This window comes from Carcharhinus amblyrhynchos, unplaced genomic scaffold (genome assembly GCF_965287045.1).
Source record: "Carcharhinus amblyrhynchos unplaced genomic scaffold, sCarAmb.v2.hapA scaffold_39, whole genome shotgun sequence".
NCBI lineage: Eukaryota > Metazoa > Chordata > Chondrichthyes > Carcharhiniformes > Carcharhinidae > Carcharhinus > Carcharhinus amblyrhynchos.
In genome coordinates this window covers 8,517,860-8,531,380 of record NW_027649780.1, presented here as the reverse complement: position 1 = coordinate 8,531,380, position 13,521 = coordinate 8,517,860, and the positions used below count along the sequence as shown (strand labels likewise).

The following is a 13,521-nucleotide window of genomic DNA, read 5'->3' as shown; positions in this document are numbered from 1 at the left end:
TATCAGGTCAACCCCCACTATCAACATCCTGCGGGTTAAGATTGCTCAGAAACTGGACTGTACTATCCATATAAGTGCGGAGGCTGCAAGAGCATGTCAGAGATCGGGAATCCTGTGTTGAATAACGTATCTCCTAATTCCCTAAATCCTCTGCACCATCCACAAGACATAATCATGAGTGTGGTAGTGTATTCGCCATTTGCCTGGATGAGTGCAGCTCCAACAACACACAGAAATTTGACACGACCCCGGACAAAGCAGCTCCAGTTAATTAAATATTTATTTATTAGTGTCACAAGTAGGCTTACATTAAACTGCAATGACAGTACTGTGAATATCCTCTCTTCGCCACACTCTGTGCCTGTTCGGGTACACTGAGGGGTAATTTAGCACGGCCAATGCATCTAACCAGCACGTCTTTCGGACTGTGGGAGGAAACGGGATCACCTGGATCAAACCCACACTGACACGGGGAGAACGAGTAGACTCTGCACAGACAGTCACCAAGCCGGGAATCGAACCCAGGTCCCTGACGCTGTGGCGGGGAGGGGTGGGGGGTGGGTGGCCGCAGTACTAACCACTGTGCCACTGTGCCGTTCTAGCATTAAGTGCTCCATTCACAAACACCCACTTCTCCCACCACCCAAGCACAATGGCAGCAGCGTGCACCATCCACAGGATACACAGCAGTAACTCTCCAAGTCTCTTTCGGCTGAATCATCCAAACTCATGGCCGTTATCATCTCGGAGAACAAGGGCAGCAGATACCTGGGAACACCATTATTTGGATGTTCCCCTCCAAGTCACTCAGCATCCTGACTTGGAAATGTTTCGGCAGTTCCTTCACTGTCGTTGGGTCAAAATGGTGGAACTTCTTCCCTAACAGCACTATGTGTGTACGTACACCTTACAGACTGCTGAGGTTCAAGCAGGAGGTTCATAACCACCTTCTGAAGGTGGCAATTAGGGATTGGCAATAAATGCTGACCTGCTAGCGATATCCACATTCCGTAAATTGATAAAAATAGTAAAAGCTGACTATTACAATTCAGGGCAGTGTCCAGGACCGGCAGCTGCTGGTTCATCACCGAATTTAGGAAAGTATTAAATACGAACCAGGATACAGGAGAATCCCGCTCCTCTGGAGAAATGCCCAGACATCATTCATCCACTGCAGAGCTGAAATCAGGCCTCAGTTTCACGACTTCTTCGGAAGACAGTGAAACACTGCACCGATGGAATGGTCTGGATTCTGGGGTTTAATCCCTGTTGGGTAATCGAGCCTGCGCTCTTTGATTTGCCGAACTAAATGGCAGAGCTACCAATGTTTCTCCGTTGTGAATAATCAAATGAACAAGTCCAATCGTGCTGTTTGATTCTTACTTTGTTCGTGGCTATTGATTATGACAACAACATTATTCGAAGTGATATTGAGAGCAAACATGGTTACAGTAATGTCACTAGCTCACCGAATAAGTCAAATGTCTTTATTGCCCTTCCAGAGAAACCTCAATGCCTCACAAGTCGAAATGATTCCTCGACAGAATTAAGTGACACGGAAAACGGTATGTGTTTTATTCAACATTTATCAAAGTAAAATACTTGCAAATAGATTAATAAGTGTTCAGATATGCACGGATACAAACCCGGAGGTCAAATGATAAACATATCATGAGATATAGAGAAAGATAGATTGTCACACAGAGTGAGGGAGAGAGATATATAAATCCAGGGAAAGAGAGGGGGCAGGGGGTTGGAGAGAGAGAGAAATTCAGAGTGAAGGAGAGATGAAGACAGATAGACAGGCAGGCGGGCCGGCAGACTGATGGAGGGACAGGGATGGACAGACGGACGAAAGTCAAGCAGTTAGATAATGAAAAAAAAATCACATTAGTGATATACAGTTGTTTTTCAATTCCAAATGATATATGCATTACACCAGATTGGTCATTTTTTTTCTCTTATTTTGGCAGATCGAACGAGGGCGAACTTTTTGTCTTTGACGGTGATGGGGCTCAGGATTTTGTTTTTCAAGAGCATTGCCTTCAATGTCATGATGACGGCCAGGGTGTGGCTATTTTGAGGTAAGGACAGTCACCTAAATGCGTGCCCGGAAAGACAAAATGTGATGGACTTTGTCCATTGACGGGATCTCGCGAGGCCACTGTGGCAGGCGCTGAAGCTAACCCGTGGAGTGAACATTAACTTGGATGCATTTAGACAAACGAAATCTTATTCCCCTGCTCCATCCTCATCGTTTTTCATCCCGCTCCCCCCAACCCCCGCTCCCAATCGCAGCCTTGACTTCTTAAACCTCTCCTGAATAAAAAATATGCCTTGTACATCTCCATTAAACTTTGCCCTTCGCACCTGAAACCTATGCCCCCTGGTAACTGACTCTTCCATCCTGGGAAAAAGCTTCTGACTATCCATTCTGTCCATGCCTCTCATAATCTTGTAGACTTCTTTCAGGTCAACTCTCACTATCAACATCCTGAGGGTTAACGTTGCCCAGAAACTGAACTGGACTATCCATATCAGCGCTCTAGCTGCAAGAGCATGTCGGAGATTGGGAATCCTGTGCTGAATAACGCACCTCTTAATCCGCCAAATCCTCTGCACCAACCACAAGACATAATCATTTGTGTTTGATTATGGGTGTCACTCACTAGTCTCGCCTTTTACGCCCATCCCCTGGTCTTGAGCTGTGTGGCTGTTTCGGAGAGTCGGACAATATTTTTTAAAACTCAGTCGGTTGGTGCTCGCTGATCCCCCTCTCCGCTCTCGGCCGTTGCCTCTCTCTCTTTGTCCCCTTCCTGCTCCCTCACACCTCATGGACCTTTTAGCTCATCCCCTGGTCTTGAGCTGTGAGGCTCTTTCAGGGAGACTCTATCAGCCAAATCGCATCCTTCTGCACTGTAGGGGTTCTTGTGCACTTGCATTGGTTTATGAGAATATTAACGGAGACCCTAAAGATAAAACGTGTTCTTTGCTTGCTGATTTTTGACATACTACCACTGTTGCTCCTTTCATTCCAAACAGAACTGCGTTGGACGATGAAATGGATTCAGGTGTGAACTCATTGACTGGGGCATCAAAATCCAGACTCGTTCTGATGATAGATTCCGCTTCAAGCAATTCAATCTCGCTTGTTTTAAATGGCGGCTTAATTTTAAAGATCCTTATTTCGGTAACTTTTTTCCAATGTTGTTTTGATTTGAAACTCGTGGTTCTGCATGATTTCTACTGCTTATGCGACACAAACATTTCAATTATGTATTTTAGCAACAGCGTGGAGCTAATATTTATATGGTTTCTGCCTGCATTAGTGTCGGACACATTTTTGAAAACAGCATTTTCAATTTTAGGACATGTAGATCTTCGATTTTTATAATCTTTGCTTAAAGTAGCAGAATCCTATTGCAGAGAAAGCAGCCACTCAGCCCATAGTGACAGTACCAGCCCCCTTACAGGGCAATCTAGCTAATGGAACCTCATCTTTTCCTTTTGGTTATTTTATTTAGGTAGTTATTTTGAACATTGTATTTTTATTGCATGCAATTTAAGAGCGTAAGATACATTTAATCAGCAAAGGTCTGATCGGATTTTCATCAGACTCGATAACTCAGTAGTTCGATTTGAATGGCGAACAGGGAAGCAGGGAAATGACCCCGACCTGATCCATTCAGTTTTAGTCAATCTGTGTTCCTTTGTTAGTATTTCAAGAGCTAGTGGAGGGAAGGGTAAGTTTGACTGCCTGGAGTTACTTCTCTGAATCAAAGGAAGTCGATCAGAGCGAATATCAGGCGGCTATTGGGATGCCACCCGCTTTTCGATTGCAGCCAAGGTGATGTTCTTGCTCCCATGCTTAATCTTGGACTCCAGATTTTTCTCCCAGCGCGACCCCAGCCTGTACATCCGGGTCCTTAGAGATAATCGAGGCACCACCTGCCACTGTGTTGAGCTTTATCATTACACGGCATTTCACAAGTAAGATGAGCAGGAGTGTTTGAACATTTCTCCATTAGCTTAGCCTAAAATAAATCTGTCTGATACACAGTGCTCTCAGGTTATTTCACAAATGGGACATTCATACATGTTTAAGATCGTCCGGTTAGGCAGGGGAAGCGAGACTTATGGGGATAAAATGGCGAAGTGGAGTTGAGGATAATATCAAACCAGCCATGATTTCATTAAAGGGCCAGGCAGACCCGGTGGGCTGAATGGTCCACTTCTGCTCCTCCGCCTTAAGGTCTCCTGCTTCGTTAATCACAGTTTTATGCGTATCTGCCACCTTCTTCTTTTGTCATATGTATCGCCATTAATATTGAATAAATTTGCAGTCTTTAATGAAGGGTGTCTTCTGTCTCTTTGTTAATGCGATGGCAAAACATGCATTTGGTTTGGTCAACAGAGCGTACTTGTCGTCACGCAGCACAAATGGAGGCCACTCGGCCCATCGCGAGGATACCAGCTCCCCATGACAGATCCCGCCAATTGGAGCCAATTTATTTTTTGAAGTCTAACAATTGAACGTCCACAGGTTTGAAGCTCCTGGTCTCAGGGCTGAGGTTCATTCGCTCGATGGCCATTCCAGATTAAAGAACAAAGAAAATTATAGCACAGAAACAGGACCTTCGCCCCCCCACCCCCCTCAACTCCCTTCCCCCAAAGCCTGCTGCCCAACTGAACTAAAATTCCGTATCCTCCAGGAACCATATCCCTCTGTTTCCATTCTATACAGTATTGCCCAGTCGCCCCTTAAAAGTCACTGTTGTATCTGTTTCCACTATTTCCCCCAGCAGCGAGTTCCAGGCACCCACCATCTTCTGTGTAAAAAACTTGCCTCGTACATCTCCTTTAAACCTTGCCCATTGCACCTTAAAGGTATGTCCTCTAGTAATTGAGTCTTCCACCCTGCGGAAAAGCTGCCTATCCACTCTGTCCATGCCTCTCAAAATCTTGTACACTTTGATCAGGTCACCCAACAACCTCCGTCGTTCCAGTGAGAACAACCCAAGTTTCTCCAACCTCTCCTCATTGTTAATGCCCTCCATACCAGGCAACATCTGGTAAATCTTTTGTGTACCGTCTCCAGGGCCTCCACATCTTTCTGGCAGTGTACATACCAAAATTGAACACGTTGTTCCCAGTGTGGCCTAACTAAGGTTCTATAAATCTGCAACATGACTTGCCAATTTTTAAACTCAATGCCCAGCCAATGAAGACAAGCATGTCGTATGCCTTCTTGACTGCCTTTCCCAAATGCGTTGCCACTTTCAGTGACCTGTGTACCTGTGTACCAGATCCCTCTGCCTATCAATACTCGTAAGAGTGCTGCCATTTTTGTACATTTCTTATCTATATTAGACCTTCCAAAATGCATTATCTCACATTTGTCTGGATTAAGCTCCATCTGCTATCTCTCCGTCCAAATCTCTAAAAGATCTACATCCTGCTATATCCTCTGATGGTTCTCATCGCTATCCACAAATTTACCAATCCGCAAACCTACCAACCTTTGTTCTGTCTGCAAACGTATCAATCAATCCAGTTACATTTTCCTCCAAATCAGTTATGCATATTACAAACATCAAAGGTCCTAGCACTGATCCCTGATGAACGCCACTTCTCACAGCCTCCATTCAAAAACGCTTTTTCTTTTCGGGGTCTTATCATTATGCTGTCTTCTCCACACCCTCCCCCCCTCCCCACCCCACCCGCCCCTCCCAACCTGCCTAAAAATATAACAACAAAAAATAATGGGAGTTCAGGTAATGGAGGAGGGGAAGCTTTTTATTGGAATGACGAAACTGAGGAGCTAACCCCACCAGGAAAGCGAGAAAAATCCCAAATTGTTCCAAATACCTAAAGATAAAGTCTGCTCCTGATTTAACTACATTGGTTGCAGTGGTAATTAGGGCCATTTGGGATGAGCCATAAATGTTAGCCAGGCCAGCGCCCCCACATACAATGTATTTGTTACTTCACTCATTGTTACGTGCATTGTCGACAGGGCCAGAATGTATTTCCCATGCCGAATCACCATTGAACCACGTGGCTTCCATTGACCACGCTGTTGTACTTGAAGCCTCGTGTCGTGAACCAGATGGGTTTTAACAACAATTGACGCATGGTTAGATTGTTGAATTCCAGATTGCTTTTATTGAATTTAGATTTCTCCCACTGCCATGGCAAGAATTCAATCCGCACACGTGCCCAAAGCATTATCCATTGCTTTCTGGATTAATCGCCATGCTGTTACAACACCCCCGGAGCAGGAGGGAGGAACAATTTATTGTAATAGGTTTTGTGCCCGTGTTAACCATGGAATACAATAATAGAATCGTAGAAACTGTACATTGCAGAAAGAGGCCATTCGGTCCACCGAGTCTGCACTGACTCTCCAAAAGAGAAATCAACCCAGACCTCCCCTCTGCCCACGGTCAATCTGCCTCGCCTGCACATCTGTGGGACACAAAGGTGCATTTGGCATGACCAATTCACCCAACCTGCACATCCTTGGAATGAGGGAGACCAGAGCACCCGGATGAAATCCATGCAGACACGGGGAGAACGTGCAAATTCAGCACAGGCAGCCGCCCAAGGCTGGAATCAAACCCGTGTCTCTGGCTCTGCAGAGCTAACCACCGTGCCTAGGGCTCTGGATGACTTGGCCAGAGACCATTCCCCACAGCAACACATCAAACTTTAGTGTGACTGATCAACCTGTATTTGGTATTTTAGGATGAATGATCCAGCTCTTTAATAAGAATGACATAAATTACACTTCTCAGTCTCAAAGTTCATGCTCTGAATTTCCTATCAGATGTTGATATTCATTTTCTCCTTGGCAGCAAAGGGTTAATCGACTTTGGGTTGCTTTTTTGATAGAAATTGCTGAGATGTAATGATACATGTGTTCATTGCTGATTGGGGGAACCAGGCTCTGGTTGGCAAGGAGACCAACGGCAGCAGGAAGTGGGCCGAGCGTGCGGTTTCAGTCAACAGGTCGCTGAGCCTCTGAGTTTGCTCAAAGACCAGAGCTTGTGGTTCAATCACCCGGGGCTGGAAACTGCAGCAGCGAGATGGCAGTTAGGCAGGGCGGGGGGGAGGAGTGAGAGGCCAGATGTTGCCAACTGTCGACAAGCATGAATCTTTTCACAGACTTTCCCAGCGACTGAAGCTGCAGGAGATTTCTGCATGAAGACAGTTTCAAAGGCGTCCAGCCTCTGAACGATGAAACAGTTCTTTTCTTCGCCCTCTTTATCTGTCCGGCAAAGGTTAAACATTCCATCAGCTTCCACACCACTGCCTTCATCACCCCTCCGACCCCCCCACATCCTCCCCCAAAGGGTCATATATGTTTCAAAAAATCATCACTCTGTCTTCTGTACTCCAATGGACTCTGTCCGATCTTTCCTCGTATAACACCATCCCAAGTCCCCAATCCAGTCGAGTGAAAACACTTGCTGCCCCGCTTTAAGAAAGAAAATCTGCGGATTTGACACCGTCTGGCTTTCATGTGACTCCTGGCACACAACATTTTTTTATTCACTCATGGAACATTGGCGTTTATTGCCCATCTCCAGTTGCCCTTGAGAAGAGTTGACAGTCAATTTTTCCTGTTTTCCATTTCTGTGTCCATAACTCTAAGGGTGGTCAGGTAAATGGCAAAATCCTTGGGGAGACGCGTCAGCTGCGTTAGGTGCAATATGTGGGAGTTCCTGGAGACAACGTGTCTCCCGAAAGTCCACATCTGCACCAAATGCCTGGAGTTGCAGCGTTTGAGGGCCCGGGTTAGGCAATTAGAGCTGCGTCTGGAAGATTTATTTTTAATCAGGGAGAATGAGGCAATAATGGATCGGAACCATGGTCACGTGGAGATCCCAGAGCCTGGGGTGGTGGTGGGGGGTGGGGTGCGGGGTGATGGGTGGGTTACTGTTAGGAAGGGGAAAAAGAAGAGGAGTAATCGTACGAAGACCACCCCAGAGGTAGTCTCCCAACAAGGCGATAACTGGGGTAGAAAGGGCAAGAGAGGAAGACCAGAATGCCTCAGAGGGAAGGAAGGGGGCTCGATGTCAGATAGTTCTGGGGGATGGGAGGGTTAAAGGAATTGATAGGCGGTTTTGTGGGCAAAAGCGGGACTCCAGGATGGTAGTCTGCCTCCCTGGAGCAGGGGTACAGGATGTTTCGGAGAGGGTAGAGGGAATTTTGAAGGGCGAAGGGACCCAGGCTGATGTAATTATACACATACGGGAGGAGGACGTAGGAAGGAAGAGCAGGGGGGATATACGTAGGCAGTTCAGTGAGTTGGGGGCCAGGCTGAAGTGCAGGGCCTCCAGGGTGGCATTCTCTGGGCTGCTGCCAGCACCCGGTAATAGCGGGGCTAAGAATAATGAGATCCTACAGCTGAACGCGTGGCTGAGGGATTGGTGCAGGACAGAGGGATTTAGTTTTGTAGACCATTGGGAAGCCTTTGTGCGGGAAGGGCCCCTGTACAAGTGAGATGGGGAACATTTAAATGGGAAGGGCACACATATTTTAGCTGGGAGGTTAGCTGGAGTGTTTCGGCAGGGTTTAAACTAATATGGAGGGGGGGTGGGGAGGAGACAGATAGCTCAGTAAGCACTGGGATTGGGGGTGAGCTGAGTGACAGGGTAAGTCTAGATGATAGGAAAATCTCCCAGGAGAAGGAGGATCCAAGTGGGCCTATAGGTCTTCAGTGCATCTGTTTTAATGCGAGGAGAGTGGCGGGTAAAACGGATGAACTTGAGGCCTTAATGTTCGCGAGGAATTTAGATGTGGTGCCAGTGACAGAGACGTGATTAAAGGAAGCGCAGGACTGGCAGCTAAATATTCCTGGGTATAAGTGTTTTAGGCACGACAGAGGAGGGTCGAAAAGAGGAGGGGGGGTGGCGCTTTTAGTTAGGGAGCACATCACAGTGGTGCAGTGGGAGGATAATATTAGAGGGGTTAGGAATTGAGTCTCTGTGGGTGGAGTTGAGGAATAGGAAGGGAGCGATTACTGTGCTAGGGGTGTACTACAGAGAGCCCGACAGCCCGTGGGCAGTGGAAGCGGGTATATGTAGAGACATTTTGGATAAGTGTAGGAAGAACAGGGTTGTTGTAGTGGGAGATTTTAATCTCCCTGGGGTGGATTGGAAGGTGCCTAGAGCTGGGGGTTCGGACGGAGAGGAATTCGTAAGATGTGTATTGGAAGGGTCCTTGGAGCAGTATTTAGATAGCCCTACTAGAGAGGGGGCTATACTGGATTTAGTTCTGGGTAATGTGCCGGGTCAGGTGATTGAGGTTGCAGTCGGTGAACATGTGGCTAATAGTGACCACAACTCGGTCTACTTTAGAATACTAATGGAAAATGATGCGAGCTGCCCTAAGCGGAGGGTGCTAAATGGGGGAAAGCTAGATACAGCCGGATTAGGCAGGAGCTTAGGGATACAGACTGGGATAGGCTGTTAGAGGGCAAGTCCACGTTCGGCATGTGGGAGTCTTTCAAGGGAAAACTGAAATGGTTGCAGGAAAGACATGTGCCGGTTAAGAGTAAGGATGGGAAAGGTAGAATTAGAGAGCCGTGGATTATTAGAGATATTGAGGACTTGGTCAGGAAGAAACGAGAGGCGTATTTTAGGTCTAAGCAACTGGGAATGGAGAGAGCGTTGGAGGAATACAGAGAGAGTAGGAGGGATCTCAAAAGGGGAGTTAGGCGGGCAAAAAGGGGGCATGAAATGGCTTTGGCAGGTAGGATTAAGGAAAATCCAAAGGCGTTTTACTCCTATGTCAGGAACAAAAGGGTGGCTAGGGGACTCCTATGTCGGGGACAGAAGAGGGGAAATGTGCTTAGAGTCCAAGGGAGCGGGGGAGATCCTGAATGAATACTTTGCGTCAGTATTCACGAAGGAAAGGGGCTTGGTGTCTGGTACAGTCTTCGAGGGAGCTGTAGACCAATTGAAGGAGCTATCTGTTATGAGGGAAAAAGTCTTAGGGCTTTTAGGTAGCATTAAAACTGATAAATCTCCGGGGCCTGATGGCATTTATCCTCGGCTGCTTAGGGAGGCGAGAGATGAAATTGCTGGGCCTCTGACGCAAATCTTTGTCTCTTCTTTGGACACAGGTGAGGTCCCAGAGGACTGGAGGATAGCGAGTGTGGTACCGTTGTTTAAAAAGGGTAGGAGGGATAACCCGGGTAACTATAGGCCGGTGAGTTTGACGTCAGTGGTAGGCAAGTTGATGCAGAGGATTCTTAGGGATAGGATGTATGAGCAATTCGCGCGTTGCGATCTGATTAGGGATACGCAGCATGGCTTTGTAAAGGGGAAGTCTTGCCTTACGAATCTGGTAGAATTTTTTGAGGAGGTGACAAAAACGGTCAACAAAGGACGAGCCGTTGATGTCATCTATATGGATTTCAGTAAAGCGTTTGACAAACTCCCTCCTGGTAAATTGGTTGAAAAGATTAAGGCTCAAGGAATACAAGGCCAGATATCTAAATGGGTTGAGAACTGGCTTGGTAAGAGGAGACAGAGAGTAGTAGTGGAAGGGTCCTTTTCTAGCTGGAGGTCTGTCACTACTGGTGTGTCGCAGGGCTCAGTACTGGGACCTCTTCTTTTTGTAGTATATATAAATGACTTGGAAGAGGGAGTAAGTGGTGTGACCAGCAAATTTGCAGATGACAGTAAGATGGCTGGATTGGCGGGCAGTGAGGAGCAGTGTCTGGCAATACAACAGGATATAGATAGGCTGGAATATTGGGCAGATATATGGCAAATGGAGTTTAATCCTGATAAATGTGAGGTGATGCATTTTGGCCGAAATAATGTTTGGAGGAGTTATATGATAAAGGGTAGACCTATAAAGAGTATGGACACGCAGCGGGACCTGGGGGTGCAAGTGCACAAGTCTTTGAATGTGGCAGTACAAGTGGAGAAGGTTGTGAAGAAAGCTGATGGTATGTTAGCCTTTATAGGAAGGGGTATAGAGTACAAGAGCTGGAGTCTAATGTTGCAGTTGCATAGAACGTTGGTTAGGCCGCATTTGGATTACTGCGTCCAGTTCTGGTCGCCTTACTACCAGAAAGACGTGGAGACCATGAGAGAGTGCAGAGGAGGTTTACCAGGATGCTGCCTGGTATGGAAGGACTGGGTTATGAGGAAAGATTGAGCAAACTGGGGCTGTTTTCCCTTGAAAAACGGCGACTGAGGGGAGATCTAACAGATGTATATATGATTATGAAGATTATAGATAGAGTAAACAGTGGTAAGCGTTTTCCTATGTTAAAAGCGCACAGTACGAGGGGCCTCGGGCTTAGGGTGAGGGGGGAGAGGTATAACACGGATGTTAGAGGGAGGTTTTTCACACAGAGGGTAATGGGGGTATGGAATGCTCTGCCAAGTAAGGTGGTGGAGGCAGGCACGCTGGAGTTGTTGAAGAGTTACTTAGACAGGCACATGAGTGGGTTGGAGATGGAAGGATATAGGAGATTGTTTTAAATAAGGTTCAGTAGCCTTGGGACGTTCCTGGTAATGTATAAGGATGTGGAATGATACTAATGTTTTTCTCTTTTTATTCACAAGTTCTAAGTCTTGTTGTCCAACGAGGGGCATACACGTGATGGGTCGTACAAGGGCTGCTCTTGGATGTTCGAGAATAGCCTAGTACTTCATGTCGTTAGTGTGTGCTTAAACTGGAGCAGATGCTGGGCAACACGACAGCTCAGTGACTATCCCTGTTTGCTGTTCAGACACATGGATTTGGGCCAGTGTCTGTGGGAGTTTGCGCATTCTCCCTGTTGTAGGTAAAGATACCTCTGAGACGAATTGTGAGTCAAAGTACAGCAGTTTATTCAAAAGCTTTTGGGAGATAGACCTGTCACCTAACAGCGGTTCCCCAGGCATCTCCCCGAACACAACCCCCCCCCCCCCCCCCCGAGTCACGTACGCATCTTCTCATTCTCAGCAGATTGCCAGGCTGTGGGTTGTCCTCCAGCATAGAAACATGGCCGCCACGGCATTTCTTCATGGTTATCTCAAGGCCGCAATTGACATGTGTGATTAGCCCTTAGCTAACGTACAGACCGACAAGACAAGTTAAACTTAACGGGCCGGTATGACAATCTGTGCTCATAAGTTGTATAATATATGTATATGTATAATATGTTAGTACATGACACATAAGCAGTATAAAATGAATATTTATATGAAATATATTTCGGACATGCAGGTTTCACTATATTAGGCGAAAGTCCAAGAAATTAAAGACACAACATAACTACAAGCTGGGTCAACTACATTTCTAAGCGGGCTTATCATAAACTTGTGTATAATAGCAAGAGCAGCTGCCGTCTCCCTGTCTGGGTCACCTGAAACTTGTGTACAACACTGAGCAGTCTGGGCACACGAAAACAAAGTTACATTTACCTGAAATATGTGAAAACAGTCTGCATCTAGGCTACAGGATATTTTTCTCATTCTCTCATGTGTTACAAAGTTTATTAACTCATTCCCGACGACACTCCCCGTGCTTGCGTGGGGGTGCTCCAGTTTCCTCCCACACCCCAAAGATTTGCTATTAGGGTGATTGGAGGTAATAAATTGTCCCTAAATTAGTTTTCCCTCAATGTGGAATGCCATAAGCATAGATAAGGGTCATGGGTGGAGGGGGGACTGGTAATGTTAAAATGGCGGCGCGGGCTCGTTGGGCCGCAGGGCCTGTTTCCCGGGCTGTTTTTGTTCTTTGTTCTTTGTCAACCACACTGATGTGGCTCTAGACTCATGTGTTGGCCAAACCAGGTAAGCATTGCAGATTTCCTTCACTAAAGGACATAGTGACCCAGATGGTATTTTCCTGAGAATTGACAATGATTTCACTGTCATCAGTAGATTCGAAATTTCAGATACTTTTATTGAATTGGGTTTCAAACGCGGGACCCCAGAACATTGGCTGAGTTTTTGGGTTGATACTCTAGCGATAATATCACTACACCCCGCAACACCCCACCCGCACACCCCCCCCCCACCCCGGGTTGACCGTTAACTAACACCTGAAATGGCCATGAGCAAACTATACTGTTCAAATGCAAGAGCAACACAAAACCAGAAAATGCTGGAAAAGTTCTGCAGCTCTGACATCATCTGTGAAGAGAGAATAGTGTTAATGTTTTGAATCCAGATGGCCCTGACGAACCGTCATTGAGACTCGAAACTTTGTCTCTATTCTCTCTCGGCAGATGCTGGTAGACCCACTGAGATGTTTCAGAGTGTTCTGTTTTTGTTTTGGATTGTAGAATCCGCAGTAATTTGTGTTTCGGACCAGCAACAATTTTTGGCCTTGCGAACAACACTCATAGCCAAATGAATGAAAATTATTGAGAAAGAATCCAAGAATTAACAAGTATATGTTTAACTAATTCTTCAGGCAGCAACCATTAATGAATGAAATGAAAATGTTGCACTCCAGTCAATCCTGTCACTCATCCGGTTTATATATTAAACAACGAGGCTATTC

At 46.3% G+C, this 13,521-nt stretch overlaps 1 protein-coding gene across 1 annotated transcript in view; it reads left to right on the top strand.

Moving 5' to 3' along the window:
• The window catches only part of trdc (T-cell receptor delta constant), a 47,471-nt gene extending 43,152 nt beyond the window's left edge, over positions 1–4,319 (top strand). The window contains exons 6-8 of the mRNA XM_080181432.1: positions 1,503–1,565; positions 1,974–2,084; positions 3,043–4,319. Coding sequence (XP_080037558.1) covers positions 1,503–1,565; positions 1,974–2,083 — 173 coding nt within the window. The 3' untranslated portion in view covers position 2,084; positions 3,043–4,319. The remainder of the gene's footprint in view (positions 1–1,502; positions 1,566–1,973; positions 2,085–3,042) is intronic.
• Positions 4,320–13,521: the final 9,202 nt, after the last annotated feature.